The sequence below is a fragment of the Argiope bruennichi genome, chromosome 8 (assembly GCF_947563725.1).
Source record: "Argiope bruennichi chromosome 8, qqArgBrue1.1, whole genome shotgun sequence".
NCBI lineage: Eukaryota > Metazoa > Arthropoda > Arachnida > Araneae > Araneidae > Argiope > Argiope bruennichi.
The window spans coordinates 42,675,910-42,693,242 of record NC_079158.1 but is presented as its reverse complement, the minus strand read 5'-3'; the positions used below and the strand labels follow the sequence as shown (position 1 = coordinate 42,693,242).

Below are 17,333 nucleotides of genomic sequence, written 5' to 3'. Positions count from 1 at the left end.
AAATGTGAAGAAATATTTGAGTTGAAATAAATACAAGTGACAGATTAAATAATAATTTATTATTTGTAACTGGGTTTTTTTAAATCAAATTTTAAATAGAAGTGAATATGCTGGAAAGATTTTCTTAGTTGGACAATACATTATTTTCCCACTGGAATTGAAAACAAAATGGGAGCATTTCTTTTTAACTATATATTTTTTAAAAGAAATAATTTTAAATCCTTTTTTTTAGTCTGTCTAGTTTTTTTTTATTTCTCTTTTTTAATTCTTGCAAAGAATGATTATCAGCTTTCGTTACCATTTCAGTACAGAACTGAGTTAACGAATTTAACTTAAAAATAATTTGAAAAAGGATAAGAAAAATCTTCAGAATTCAGATAAAGAATGTTTATTATCAAAGATAACTTAAGCTGATACATGTAAAAAATTTCAGGTAAAGTAATAATTTTTAAGCGCATTAGAAAAAAATCAAGAATAATAATAAAAATAAAAAAATAATAAGGGAAAAATAAATAATAAATAAACAATAAAAAAGAAAAAAATGCAAAATGGTAAAAAAAATTATAGAATAATTATATAATTATATAGAATAATTATATAGAATATAGAATATTATAGAATAATATAGAACATGAAAAAAGTAAATAAAAAGTAAAAAAAATAATAAAGGATTTATAAAATATTTATTCCTTGTGACAAAACAGAGTTCTTGCAAAGAATATCAAATATCATTCTAAGCTACTAAGTCAAAATCGAGACAAAGAGTTAATCATTTCTCTTATATTTTTTGCGTTAAATATAAAAACATTCATAATCTAAGACAGATAATGGTATATAATTAAAAATCCAATATAAGCCCGTGACTTGATTTGTTTTTTTTAAACGAGTCTTAAAAATTTATAGTACAAAGAGACCCATGGAATTATATTTTACTAAAATACATATAATATCGATTGAAACTGTTGGAATCAATCTTGAGTTAATTATATAAATAAAATCTATATTATTTAAGATAAATATGTGTATTATCAATGACAATTGAAGTTGACAGCATGTAAAAAACAACAATATATACAGCAAAATTAAGATTACAGCAATTTATGATTATTTTTATGTGTTTCTATAATAAGCAAGGAGAGTCACGAAATCTCACAACTTCCGTTCCATAAAGAATGTACATTAGTTTCGATAGAAACCATTTTTTTTCAAAAATATCACTTATTTTTAAGTACATTTAGATCCCATTCGTAGCTAATTATTTGTTCGAAACTAACACACCAGAGAAGGTTTATCAGCTTTTTCTGTTTGAGATATTACCAACAATAGGAATTGAAATTGAGCTTATGAATAAAAATATATAAAAATCATAATATAAAAATCCTAGCGATGTTCGCTAGGATTTTTATATTTCTTTTATTATTAATAATTCCAGAATATTTTTATTAAATTGTCATTCTTAACGGAAATTCATTTATTTTTTTTACAGGTCGTCACCTGAAAGCTAGACACTTCAGAAATTCAAAAGAGCTAAAACCATTGGCCAATGATGGCAACTATGATTTTAACTATCAGGTATTTTTTTGAAAGTATTCCAATGCAATTAGCTAGTCATAACAATACTAAATATTGCATTTGAATGGACCTGAAAAGTATTTTAAATAGCTACCAATTTATATAAACTTTTTCTCCGATTTAACTGATTTTTACTTTCTTGTATATTAAGTATATAAAGCATATAAAACCTGATACTGATGCATAGTTTTGATGTAATTGAGTTATTGATTTCACTTACATAACGATAGCCTGACACATAGAAAAAGTATGGGGATGCATCAAAATCCTTGATCGAAATTTCAAGTAACTATTTTTTTAATAATTGAAGTTCTTTCTCTTGGCATTCTTCATATAACAGAAAGAGAAAAAAAAAGAATTCCTTGAAAATTAAATAAAATTATAGGAAACAAATAAAGGCAAGTTAATAAAATAAATAAACTAAAGATCAAAAATTCTCATGAGTATTAATTAAATTAACTAAAACAAAAACTCGTCAAATAATAAAAACTATTTCCACTCAATTTGAAAGTCGAAACAATTAACGATATTAAATAATAAAAATAATACAATTTTGCTATTCGAAATTTAATAATAAAAGCCCCAGCAACTTCATGATTGATTTGTCCGCCTACTCACCGCCTACTTTTACCCTCCTACTTATTTACTTTTTCCCTTAATTGAACAATATCGACCCACTTCTGGTATTGCAACAGCAGTCAACAACTTCCAAGCTAGTTTCTATTGCATTATAGAGCGCGCGTGGAGCTCCAAAATCTGACCTACTGAGTGCACGTGTTTCAATTGTTTGTCAAAAAAATTGCAATGTTCGTACACTTCCTTACAAGGATGTCACTCAAAATGAGTGGTTGAAAAGGATTGTATTTATGAGTTACAAATATCAGAGTCCTCAATAAAAAAAAAAAAAAAAAAATGTTTTCAACGGATAATGAGTCATAACTTCTGTTTACATCCATAGTGTTTTTAAATAATTTTACAGACATTTTCCTGCTCAGAATTCATCTTAAAATGGCATGAAAGTGTTTTCTTTCAGACATTTATTTTAACCATTTGTTCATTTATGTGCATATACTCATAAAATTCCACAAGATTTAAACGAAAAAAAAAAAGCTTTTTGGAATGCTTTGATACTGTGAAAGGAAATAATATACTGTAAAGGATATATAGTAATATACTGTAAAGTATATGTAGTATATAAATAATATACTGTATAATAATGATATACTGTAAAGGATATATAGAAATAACTAGCCGCCTTTGGCGACCAGCCGGTTCGCCAGTATTACCGCTCGCTTCAATTTTCAATTAAATATTTTAACTAACTGGTCTCTTAATAGATTCTCAAACAAAACATTTTTAATCTTCAAATTTTGATAGTCATACCAAACTTATACTGTTGTTTAGATCGTTTCGTTCAATTTACTATATATATTTTGCTAATTTGTTTTCATTTCCGGTAAAACTTCAACATTAATTTAAAGTGGAAATGATGAAATTGCAATTAATATAAAGATATTTTTTAATAAAACCAAGTGTTTTATTTTATTTATCATCTTCATTATTATTGAATATGAGTATTGCAAACAGAATCGCTCGGTATTTAAGTCTTATGTGAACTACAAAATATTTTTGATAATTTATGTAATATCTCAAACAATAATTCAACAAAAATTTCTCAGATTCAGCATAAAATTCAGTTTTTAGTTTTGCTTTCAAAAGGACTGAAATGAAATCAATACAAATATTTTGTTCCGGCCTATAAATATATTTCAAAAAATTATGAAGTCTAAATTCAATGCAGTAAGGTATCAGATTCTCAGAAATATTCTGGAAACACCAAATTTTAAATAAATGAATGAATGTTTCTATTTTCCACGATCAACTAAGACTTATTTATGAAGTTCTGAATGTTAAAAATTTAGAAAAACTCAACATTTTCATAATCTTAGGCCAATTAATCTTGAGAAACCTGCGCGCTGATTGGCGTATTTTCTTTGAAACGATCGATGGAAAATCTAAAAATATCCTTTTTTTATTGAATAGTGATATTCAAATTTTCATAAATCAGTCAGTTTAAGTGCTTGATTTAGTTGATTGGAAATTAACTCTTTTTATTTAAAATATTAGTGTTTCAAGAACATTTTGTTATTCGTGATTTCTACAGCAGAAGCTTTACGTAAAATCAAAAATTCGTTATTTATTAGAGCATTTATTGAATCAAATTACATAAAATATAATCATTTTCCATTTAGACCATTTTAGCAGCCAGCGATGGGCTTCGTGCACGGTGTTGAGGTGGAATGCGGTACCAAAGACCATTTTAGCAGATCTGTGTCTTACTAAAGGTTTACAAATTAGCTTTGTGGCCCTGATTTGAATGGATATCCTGTTCATATTAAACAAAATTTGCTTTAAAATAAAACTGATTTATTGGATTAATAATATAGAGAGTGTAAAAGATCATAAAATAACTTTTATTGAATTTATTTTTTAGAAATAATAATATTTCATATTTGTTTCATTTCCTACAGACACGTGCCGAAAATTATATTTTTGCAGATTTCATTTCAAAAAAGATTTAATTTATTTTTAATTGGAGCTTTAATCAATGTTATGGCAACACTTTGAAAAAAGCTAATTTTTTCCCATGAATGCAAAACGTGCTCGTGTAGCTTAAATTTTATTTTTATTTTGTACGAAAAAAATTGTTGAAAAATATAGTTAAAATATTTATTTCAAAATTCATTAAAAATAGAAATTTAATTTTAAGGTTAAAACATTGGTATCATTTAAAAGATAATTTTTTGATCTTTAACTTCATGTAAAAATATTTTTTGTGCGGTAATAGTTTCGGAAGTTATAGCAGAAACACGCCAAAATTTCGCTTAATTTTTAAATAAATAAAATTATAATTAAAAATTCGAAAAAATAATCCCCAGGTGCACATTCCCAGCCTCCAAGGTACACACGTGCCAAATTTGGTAGCTGTAGGTTGAATGGTCTGGCCTGTAGAGCGCCCACACACACACACACACACACACACTGAGCTTTATTATAAGTATAGATATACTGTGAAGGATATTAGCTTTGATACTGTAAAGGAAAAGTCATTGATTTACAATTAATGCACTGGATTCAAAGACTTTGCTGAAACAAGTAGTTGCTGCATTTCATTTAAGATATATATTTCGAGACAATATATCCTTGTTTAACAAGCAAAGTTCGCATTTCAATTTTTCAAAATTCTTCGAAAAAAATTGAATTGCCTTACAACCGAGAATTAATTAACAAATGAGTTGCAAATTTAAAGTTTTTTTCTACATCTAGTATTAAAGTGAGAGCATGTTTGATATGCACCGATGTGAAAAAGAATATCCATCATAACTAACATTGATTGTAAAAAAAATCCGCTTTTTTGCTCCTGTAAATATGAAAAAAGTGACAATATTTAACAATAAATAATTAACAATAATTTAAATAATTAAGTGACAATATTGCTGCTAGTTAAGTGATAATATTTCAGTTTTTTTTATTTTAACTATCACATCACAAATGCTCAAGGTGAATTTCTTTTGCTTCATGTCATACCTTAAATCGCTATGCAAACTTTGCCAAACAGTCCGTAGAATTGCTCTATCGATGCTATAATCGTTCAATGATGATCTTCGGACAATGAGGAACATACGCTTGATCTAAAAAATAATACATGTAGCTATTTTGATATCTTGGTAGCCAAAGTAGCAGTTCTCTCTCATTTGCATGAACAACTCATTGATCTGGTTGAGCTTTGTTTATGAAAAGTTTACATGTTCAGACGATTATTGCTGATATGGAAGACCTCATCGCATCTATTATTGCCAGCATTGAGAGAGACGTTTTTCTGAAAATTTGATGATGTTGTGTGACAAAAGGAGCTTTTATCGAAAATTTATAAAACTTGCTTGCATTGAAAATTAATTATAAGATTTCAAATATTTCAAACAACTACTATCCTTGAAGCAATTAAGCTTTGAAATCAGAGTATACTTTTTTACTCATCTTTCTAATATAAAGATCTTATATAAGATCAGTTTTATTTTAATGTTTTGTATGACAATTTCTTAATTGAAGATTTCGAATAATGTTTATGTTCCAACTTATCAAGAAAGATTTGGGCAATGTAGTAAATATTCTGATTTTATAGCAAACAATGCATTCACAACATTTTCTACAAACATATTTCAATCGGCTAATTTTATTTTTTCCAGTTGTTCTTACTTAACACTTTTTACATTTCAGAAAACGAATGCTATATTTTAGTGATTGGCAATAAATTGGTAAAAAAAAAAAAGAAAAAAAAATCAAAATAAATCGAGAACCCGAATAAAATTATTGGCAGTGGCTAAATTTCTCTGCAGCAGTTGTCTAGCCATAATATGTTATGGACCTAGCCAGATAGTATTTAGCTTGTACTTATGCATTATTCGTCAATTTTCCGTTACCTAAGTATTATGCTAAAATTAGTTATCTAATATAGCATTTAAATCTGAATACAGCGATTTCAATTATATTTATTCAGATTGAATAAATATAATTGAAATTATTATTATAGAAACTTATTATAAAGTCTGAATTTTAATTTCTTTCAGGAGTATAGATACTATCAAGAAGAAGTTACATTTTTACCGGTAAGAAATTCCTAAGAAGCTTTCATTTTTTTTTTTTACTTTTTAAATAAAATTTAGTACGCTAATGAAAGATAATATACGAAGGAGAAGCACAGTATTTCATCAATGTTTTGATGCTATTTCTCTTGAAAACAGAAGTACTTCAATTCAAAGAGAATTTTATACCTAGGGTATTTTTTTCCAATCTAATCTCGCATTGAAAACACAAGAAATAAAGATAACTTAACTACTTATTTGATTTTACACAGAACAGATTTAAAGATATCCAAAATGAATCATGCATTCATTTAAGGCTCGTCAATCTGCTATGAAACGCTGCATGAATTTATTTTTTGATAGCAAAAATTAAAAGCGTCATAAATAAGAATTTGAAAATTTCGATTAGGTCAAAAATAGTTTAACATGATATAAATTATTTTTTTAACCAAACAATGTATCGCATTTTATATCTCGAATACTTTTTCGAATAATTAAAGTTTTCCCAAAGCTATATCAGCAAATAATCAATAAGTAATTTATTTTGAAGGAAATTTATATAGTTTTTCTTGACTTATAAAATTTGAAAAACTTTAAAACTTTCATCAAAGAACGGTTATAGATAAACAGAAATCATGAACAAGATGTGGCCACTTACGGTTCTATATTTGGTCACTAGAGACAGAAGTTCATTGGCTACTTTATAAACCATATTATTGTTAAAGAATCTTAAAAGTAATATTTTTTTGTGTACTTATTGAATTTTATAAAAAAAAACTATTTGGAATATCCCTAAATTTCACCATTCGAATCGTTATTTATTTCAAAGCTCCTTAATTGATATGTTAGAGAAATCTTTTATTGTATTCAAAAGCTATTGAAATAAATAAATTATAAAACAAATTAATAGACAATTATTTTGAAAAAAAGAAGAAAAAGATTTTCCTTGAAAAATGATATTTTTACTGTTTTATTTTTTAGGGTGATCAAGTCACAGTAGAATGTACTTACGACTCTTCTAATCGTGTTTCAACGACATTTGTGAGTATGCCTTTACAGACAATTTGTATTGGATGAAATAATCTACTAAAAAAACTATCCTTAGTTTAGTTTTGTATTTTACACGAAAGAGATTGATAATAATTATTTTTCGTATAATCTTGTGACCTATCTCGTACACATTTCGTCATTTTAGTATTATTACATCATTTAATTTATTAACAATGAATTGAGAAAGATATTTAAATTTTAATTAATTATTTGCAATATTATCTTTTTGTGCTGACATTTTTAAAAATTTATTTTTCGATAGAAAGTTAGCGCTTATTTTTGGGTAAAATTTGGCGAAAGATGAAAAACTGGGATAATTGTTTATGTCTAATGGCATCTATACGAATCTGTTCTTTATATTAAATTTCACTTTTTTGGCAGTTATTCTGAAATGTTCGACAGGATAATATTTCAAATGACCGTGCTGACTTCTCAAGGTAGATTAAAAAATACACGAATTCCTTGCATCTTACTTTGAAAGTAAAAGGTCATTAGCATTTTGAGAATATAGCGAGTCTTTTTAAGCTGAGAAATTAATATTTTTACATAAACATGTAGGCAGATTCAAAAGTCTGGAGACATTTTTAAAAAGTCTATAATTTACACGCAAATGGTGACAGAAAGAATGTTTGCATGAAAGGATAAAAATGAAATCATTTTTTAAAATTATGAATCGATTGGTAATATAATTTGTGATTTAAATCTCAAGATGATTCTGCAATTATCAGAACAATACCTTATTACACAGGATGAGACAATGATCGAAGCAATAATTTAATGAGTTCCAATTCCGTCTTCCATTCTTTAAATGAGTTATCAAATAAAGAAATGTAATTTTCTTAGCAATAAATATTTCTTTTACTCACACTGTCAACCCACAGAAGGGTGCTTAATATTTCGGAAAATATGTTTGTCTGGAGACTGAATTAATTTTTGAATGAATAACGACATCTTGAATATTAGCACGCCATAATTTCACTTCTTATTTTATCAATTAATAGATCTGTGCATTTCATAACTAATGGTATAAATTTAAACAACGTTGTGGATAAATTCTGGTATCTTAAAGGAAAAATGTTCGGTTCCATTTCCAACTTTTCTTTCATAAATGGCAGATTTTTATCTTTATTTGTAAATTGACAATTTAAAAAAAAAACTGGATTTTTGAATCACTCTGTATATACTTACTAAAGATTATAATTACTCTGCTCGGTAACAAATAAAAGGAAAACATCTAGAACAAACATCTAAGGCAATAACTTCTAGAGACATAAGATTTAAAGATTCCAGTAAAATAAAGATGTCTAAATTTTACAGTTATCAATGGCCTGATTTGGTTATACACAGAAATTCGTAAATGTGACACTGAATAAATTATTTTAATAAAAAAAAATTCGGGTTCTTAACATTATTAATTAAAAACTATTTATATTATAAATAATGTTGGTAGATTTTATGCATTTGTTTAAGTATTGATTAAATGTTAATGACTCGCATATTATCTGATTAAGATTTCTTATAAGGTTATATCTAAATAGACAAGAAATTTCTTGTAAATCATATGAGCTTAGTTTAGTTATATTAACGTCCCGTTTTAAAGCAACACTAAGGCTATTTTAAAACAGACCTCGTAATTTTGAACCGCGGTCAGATGATGAGGACACACCTGAGCTTGTAACCCCTCTCCAAACTTTCACACCACACCGGCGGAAGGATGTTTGGCCCCACCACATTTAGCGTGCACCAGGCACGCTTACATGGCGGTTCTTTGGTGTAATCAGGTCTCGAATCGGAAACCCTCCGGTTCCGAAGCCGAGGCCTTCTTACCATGTCACCGCGGCTCCGAAAATCATATGAAAAAAATATTCTCCGTAGTAATTTTTTCGCATGAGTTTTTTTGATATGATTTAAATGTGTGTTTTTAAGGATAATTTGATATTTTTGAAAGGGTGGTGAGAGTACCCGAGAAGAGATGTGTCTGGTTTTCTTGCTGTACTACCCGAGAATTGAGAGATTCGCCTCAGTGAGTGTTCCGAAATACGACACTATAAACAAAGCTCTCGGTACAAAGTAAGTTAATGTGACGGAATTTCATTTCTTAACTAATGACTTTATTTTTCTACTTAATATTTTTAGTTTGCATATAATAACAAAATTGAAATTTCATTGGAACTTTTTTTTAAAAATCTCTTAATAATTCACAAAAATTTCAGAACTCTTTAAAAATGCTAGTTTGGTATTAGTACATAAACGCCTCAAACTTTAAAAAAAAGAAACCTTTGATATTTATTCGTATTTTTTGTTGGATAAACTGATGACATTAGAGATTTTTCCACCATCCAGAATCACAAAATATCACTTTAGTATTAATAATATAAGCACATTTACAGCATTAATTATAATAATTAACACTGTAGCACATTTATAGTATTAATAGTAATAAAATAATTTTTTTCAAATACAAGCCTTTGTAATTTGAGAGATAGTGCTAGTTCCATCTCTAGAAAAATTTCCGCTTTGTTTCTGTTAACACAATAGTAGTGTTAATACAGCAATGCTTGGTTACTACATTTAAATACTATATTATATATAATTTGATGCTGTCAATATTTGGCGCCAACTGATGACATCTTTTTAGCTCGGTAACGACACCTGCAGTGGCAATGAAAAAAATTGGCAATGCAGCGGCAATGCTGTCCATATGCAGTGGCAATGGAAATTTTGTCTTAAAACAAGCAGAAATATGTGAACTAAATATAATTTCGGAGATCTTACTATTAAATGTAATATGAGTTAAATACAGTTTATATCCAATGAACATACTGGATAATTGTTGGATTGACTAACTGATCGAAATAAAGTACTACTTTGAAACTTCAGAACTCTCAGTTGTGGTTCGTAGTCAGATGAAGAGGATGACATTTGGGCTGATATCATCTCTCCCAATTTCTACGCTAGACAAGGTGGGAATTTTTATCTCAAACGACAGAATGTATATGACTAATAATTTTCCATATTTTTGAGTCTCGAATAAATGATCGAACTCTAAATTCTGCCACCAAGCCATGGTGGCTAGCAATAAAAAGTAGAAATAACATCATTAAGAGTAAAAATAATTACCATTAAAGAAATTTCATCACCAAGATTAAGAGCATACAAATTTTAGGTTTTCTCAATTTGCAACTATCATGGAAGAAAGGAGAATAAATTTATTACAAACGAATTTTAATAATACACTTTGAGTGAACTAAAAAGTATTATTGAAATTTTTTTTTCTTTCCTTCTTTTTTTAAATTTATAATTCATTATTATAAATATTATGGAATCTAGAAATCAATTTTTTACAAATTTATTAAAAGGTATTGCCATCAATTAGGAATAAACATTTAACAAGATTAAACGATTAATAGATTGTTAATTCCGAAAATTTTAAAGTAGTGTATTGTCATCGAGAATTCATAAGGGTTCAAAATTTCAAAGTTGAATTCAACAAGAAGTGATTGTAAAATCGATTACAATATTCTGTGTTTACAAGCATGAAACAAACCAAGTTAAATAATAATAAACGAATCAGTATCATTAGATAATATATGAGGTTTATACAAGTATTATAAAGCTTCATGAACGAAAATGGATAAACCCGCAATTTGTCTAAACTCAACTTTTATATTTTACTATGCTTCTGCATAACATAGAAAGCCAAAACTTCTCGCACATTCTCGCTTTGAAAGAAAACATATTTACACGTTTAACTTAATTTAGAGAAAATTAGGATTCTCCCTGTTTCTCAACACATCTTTTAATTTAAAGTTTTCTAGCCGCCTTGGGTGATCAGCTGTTTACTTTCATCATATTAATAGTATTAATTTAATCATATGAAGCAATTTTGATAAACTACTACTTATCACAACAAAAGAAGGTGTTATTTTAGGTCATACTTTCGTCTTATGCATAGAGCATACTGGCTTATCAGTTATTCTGAAAAAATTGCGATTAAAATCGGCAAAATTTGTCCAGAAGTTGAAGACAGAGGCCCTATCAAGGTTTTATTTTGAAATATCACACGAAAAGGGAAAATTTTGAGATCAGATGACCATTGGAGGCGTATCTAGGAATCGGGAGCTTTCATTCGAAATAAAGTTGCGAAATCGGTACAGTAGTTGTGGCTGAATAAATTATGTCTTCCCCTCAGAGTATTTACAGTGAAGTAGAACTATTAAGATTTCTCATAAAAATGGAAAGTGGTAGAGCGCAGGCTGTTACGTGGTCAGAGCGGACAGTGGCTACAGCGGACACGTAAGAGGAGCTGTGTGGGCAGAGCGGACATTTTTGCACCTATTGTGTTGTTTCCCTAATCAGTCATATGTCATCTATTGTGTAGTTTCGAGCTTTGCACCTGCTGTAGAGATAAGCCGACATTTTTGAGAGAGAAGGCCTTTCTCCAAATATGCCCATTAAAATATGGAATGACAGCGTCACAGGACAAATAATTCTGTTGAAGGGTGGAATTCCAAATTAAATGCAATCACTAGCAGAAACCAGCCTAATGTCCACTTTTTAGTTAAAATACTAAAAGAAGAGACACAAAAAGTGTCTTTTAATTTGAAATCCAGAGAGTTAGGCGACCCTGGAATAAAAAGGAAAAAAGCATATGTAAAATTGGATGAAAGAATTGGAAACATCCTAAAAGAATTCGAAACATCAAACAATTTAGAAAAATGTCTAAAATCTTTAAGTTTTGTAACTAGGTTGGACTAAATTCTATGGTAAATGATATTTATGCTTTTATAATAAAGGTTAGTTAATATTTATTTACTTGTGTTTATTTTTCTTTTATTTACTTGTATCTGTTTTATATATTTTACTTCTAGTTTTATTTTTACTTAAATTAATGAAACTAATTAATTTTATGGCAATTGCACTTCTTGTAATATTTATATGACTCTAAAATACAGTTTTCCATAAAATCCCTGAAATTCGTTCATACCCTTCATTATACTGTTACTTACTATTAATTTTTAAATATTTCCCTGAAAGTTTTTATTTTTATTACATTTCGCTATGTTTAAAATGCATTCGCACTATAATATAATATAAATAATTAAATTTGATTGGCAAAAATGTATTTATTCTTGTAATTTGATAATCGAGTGCAAAAACAGAAAACTTCGGTTAAAAAAAAAAACCGTTATCCCACGTGAAAGAGATTTGCCACTTAAAATACTGTTTTAAATTATATTTGTGATTTTTAAAAGTATTTATTTACTTATTTATTTGCACCCTTTATCTGTTCTAAGATGGGGGAAAAAGTGTCCGCTCTAATCACGATGAGTTTCGGAGTGTCCGCTCTGACCACGAAATCTTATGTGTCCGCTATAGCCACACCATCGAGCGCAGGCAACCATTGATGACATATGAGGGGATTAAGTGCTTTCATGTAAAAAAAGTGTCGGAATCGGACTAGTTGGGGATTGGGTCATTGGTTCTTTGGTTTGTGGCAATATAGAGCAGAAAACGATGAATTTTGAAAAGAAAATATATTTGATTTACGCTAAAATATATATTATATATAATACATAATATTATTATTAAATATTTGTTATTATTAGATATATGATTTGATCTACGCCATTCTCAATCAAATTGTAAATTTATCAGCCAAACATATTAAAAAAAACAACCTTGATATAAATTGATAAAAAAAGTTCCCATTATTGCTTTTAAGTTAAAATAATTTATTCATACAGTTTCAAAACATTAAGATATCCTGTTTCTTTTTTAAATCTGTAGTTTCACAAAAGATGATCTGAAACAAGGAATATTTCGAGATCAGTTATCAAAGTATAATTGGAATAGAGTGAACACTCATAAGGTGGAAAGGGCCTTGAGGTATGGGTTACATGACACGCACTGTTACCTTGGCAACGGAGAGAAGAATTCGGTAAGTGTAATTACAGTTTCTGTTTTACACATGAACATTTTTGACAAGATAGCAACGTGCAGACAAGTCTCCACGTGTCTCCAAATCTCAAAAATATTATTGTCTTGAATTTCTAACTAATTACTCACAGAGGTTATTGTTTTGAAGGTTAACGTTTGAAGATGGAATAATAATTTCTTAATGAGCCGCGTGTATGGTATGTGTTGCTATAAAATCAAAGCTATTATCATAGGATAATTACTAAATAAGGATACAGGACAACTATTAAATTATTAATGATTCAGGACAATTACTAAATTGACGAAGGTCCAGGACAATTACAAAACTGATATGAATAATTCTTAACATTAATTTTTATGAACATTAATGTAATTATATTTTTTTGTATTTTATATTTTTTTTACACTTGAAAAGAGGCTTCGAAAGACCCTCAGCCCAGAACCAGAATAATAAAAGAAGTTTAGAAAGCAAAAGATATATGATTTTGTATAATATTTTATATTATATAAATATCATGATGTTTTATATTAAGTTATATAATATTTTATACGAATTAATGTAAAATATTATATAAAGTCATATATCAAGCATGAAGTTTGGGCAAAAAATTTCCAATGAATAAGTTTAGTTGCATTAATACTCTATTATAAAGCTGTATGAGAACTATTTTGAGACTGCATGGTAGTCAGAAACCATGCTCAGATGACGAGCACACTTTCACCGTAATCCAAATTTCTTTTCACATCAGAAATAGAGTTCTCATCTTTCCTGTAGTTGGATTTTTTGATTCTCTGATTATGAATCCAAGATTCTGACCACAGGCTTCTAAATACCCAGACTCGCAAATTATTAGATAAGGAAAAAACTGATATTTCTTCATTTGGTTGATTAATAAACTTCCTGTTTCAAAGCTTCAATATGGTTATCTTACGATGAATCTTTTAGGCATGAGAAATGGTTTGATGACGAGGATAAAACCAGAATATTATCTTACACCTGAATCCACACCTAATCGAGGAGTTTGACCCTCTAAGGACATACTAGACGGATATTCTGAAAAATCTATCACATTCTCACGATATTACGAAATTGAAATTGGGACCATACTTCTAAGCTACAGAATTAAGGATTTTTGCAGATAGAATGCAACAAGGAATTGTGTAAAATGATCAAGCGAGGTTGGTGGCTTTGGATTTGTAGAAAATCATGGCAAGTCAAAAACTAACAAGGAAATTAGAATAGAGGACCTATAGTACAGAAAAATAGTTTCATCAAAGCATTATAATAACATCTTCTTAGCGTTTAAATGTGATTTTGAATTATTTTTGAAATAATGAAATGGACTATTTTTTTTGTCTTTGGTTGGTTATTAATGAATTAGATTTACAAGACATTTTAAACTTACACAATATATTGTGACAGACTTTACTTTTTAACTATGATCAGACGAAGAAAATATTTTGCTTGATACAGATCTTTATGCACCCTAGCACATCAATTTTACTATCTTCCTAGGATCTTACTCGATATTCCGAAGGGAATAGAATATCTAACGATGTCGCTGAACATTTAATGTTAATAGGGGACTTTCACAATTTTTGATCTGCGGAGATAAATTCATTATGCATGATCCATATATCATACATAATTTTTGATCTACGGAGATAAATTCATTATGCATGATCCATATATCATACATAATTTTTGATCACAATTTTTGATCTACGGAGATAAATTTACTATGCATGATCCATATATCATACATAATTTTTGATCACAATTTTTGATCTACAGAGATAAATTCATTATGCATGATCCATATATCATACATGACGATTATTCTGTGGAATCGGGTCTAGAACCCAAATTATCCAATCATGAAGTCAAGTTTTTATCATCTGATAAGCTGCAAACCCTTTTTCCCTTGCGATATTAGGGAATTATCTAGTTGTGAAAGTAATTTTTTTCTGCCAGTCTTCATTGTTGTTTTTAAGCAGATTATGGAGACCCAGTTTTCTTCTACTGTACAAGCCACCAAGCTAATTTTTCATACTAATTGAGCAAATCAAAGCTTGTATGCATTGACGAACACTCTTTCGAAAATATGATGCAAATATACCATTTTAATAATCAACCTGTTAGGGAATATGATTACTGAATACCATCTAATATCATGAAAATGTCACATGAACATTGTAAAGCATCTTATTCTGATTGGGGAATTAAACGCTCAATTTGTGCGCTATTTAAGCGCAAATAGTTTTGAATATTCCTCTATTTCAATCCTCAAAGAAATAAGATTTTAAAAATAGACGGAATTTTTCATCCGGGCAAAATTTTTGTCAATTTTAAGAAAATACACAAATATATTTAAACAGCTGGTTTGGAATAAAACATTAAAAAAATTATTTGGGAATTAAGAGAGTTAAAATCATGCTTAAAATTTGCTTTTTATCTATTATGTATTTTTCTGAAAACTATAATTTCTAATGATTTTTTTTTCATAAATGTGAATTCTGATTGAACGTCTTAAGAAACTGAGTTTCTTTTAAATGTTTTGTATATATTTTAAAAATGTTTTTAAATGTATTTTAATGAATTTCAGATTAAAGCACCGATTTCCTATCCAAAAATTGAAGATCCTTATGAAGAAATTTCAAATTGCGAGTCCAAAGAAACCCAAATGGAGAAAAATGATGGACAAATACTGAAATATGATTTTCTCTGTATCTTAATCTCTTTGTTACTTTTTGTGTAATAAAGTTTATGGAATAGGCCACAACAAATCTTTTCTTGCGCATTAATTATTGTTATTTGAATGTCCTGTTGTCTTAAGAAATGTATGATATTTATTTTGTTCAATAAAATTGCTTTTAAGCTGTTTGAAATTATTTTTATTCACAATTTCGGATAAAGTTCCACTTTTGCACATTTTTTAAAGAAATATTATATATATATTGCTTTTGCAAGTTGAAATAATCCTTTTTCCAAAATTTTGTTTTCAAATCGATGTAAAATGTCCTTATTTTTTATTCGATAAATTAATGTATTTAATCTTTGATCCAATATTCTAGAGATATTTTTGCATTATATCATCATCCTAATGCTATCATTTTGATATTTATAAAGAAAATGGAATTCTTTTTATAGCAGAAATATACAACTATTGATAATTAGAAATTGTGCTGCCATCTAGTGTTTAGAATTTGAACTTAAAACTCTATTGTTAACTTGCATTTTCTTTGAATAAAGAAATCGTATAACAGTAAATCTGTAACTGATCAAAAACTTTGTATCATATTTATATATATATCTCACATTTTATATGATAGATATTGCTGTAAAGTTACATAAAGTTTATATATTTCTGTACCTTAAACATTAATTACTTCATATTAAAGACGTAGATTTTAGCTTAGAAACGCCTTTATTATTCTATGTCAATTATTTGACGGCTCTAGTAAAATTTTCAATGGGTGAAAATTCAAATTATTATTATTTTGAAGAATAATTTATTGAATTTAATAAACAATGATATGAAATTGATACAAAAATAATTGCATCAATTACAATTTCTTTAATGAGAAAAATAAAGACAATTCAAGCAAGAATAATCTAATAAAAAAATAAACAAATAAAATATTTAAGCAATATAGTTATTTTAACTACGTTACAGCAAAATTTTGCTGTTTTATTTGTGATTTCATAAGTCTCAAATTCTCCAATTGCCTTCTAAAGAATATTTAATTCATGGAAATATGTTTTCTAATGTGTGGTGTAGCAGCACGAGTAAATATTTGGAATTAAAGACAAATTTTGTTTTTGGTATCCAATCCCTCACAACAAAGTGATAATTTCAATTTCCAACGAAGTTTAAACTGTATAGGAATATATGGAAAAATAATAAATTATCGATATTAAAAAAGTTTTTTTATTTCACCAAGTATATAATGACACAGAAAAACTTAGAATGACATTAATTGGGAACTTAATGATTAAAATAACTTTTCCCCAGTCTTTGTTAATTAGAGTTAGTTACCTAAACAAAAAATTATTCTTTACTTTTATCAAGGTATTTATTATTAAAAAAACTCGAATTTTAATCCTAATAAGAGTTTTAGAGTAAT

The 17,333-nt window shown here is 27.8% G+C and overlaps 1 protein-coding gene across 1 annotated transcript in view; it reads left to right on the top strand.

Moving 5' to 3' along the window:
- LOC129981102 (DBH-like monooxygenase protein 1 homolog) overlaps window positions 1-16,048 on the top strand; it is a 41,283-nt gene extending 25,235 nt beyond the window's left edge. Inside the window, exons 9-14 of the mRNA XM_056091775.1 lie at window positions 1,487-1,572; window positions 6,201-6,239; window positions 7,197-7,256; window positions 9,214-9,335; window positions 13,056-13,206; window positions 15,812-16,048. Of these exons, the coding sequence (XP_055947750.1) occupies window positions 1,487-1,572; window positions 6,201-6,239; window positions 7,197-7,256; window positions 9,214-9,335; window positions 13,056-13,206; window positions 15,812-15,964 (611 nt within the window). The 3' untranslated portion in view covers window positions 15,965-16,048. The remainder of the gene's footprint in view (window positions 1-1,486; window positions 1,573-6,200; window positions 6,240-7,196; window positions 7,257-9,213; window positions 9,336-13,055; window positions 13,207-15,811) is intronic.
- The last annotated feature ends 1,285 nt before the right edge of the window (window positions 16,049-17,333 follow it).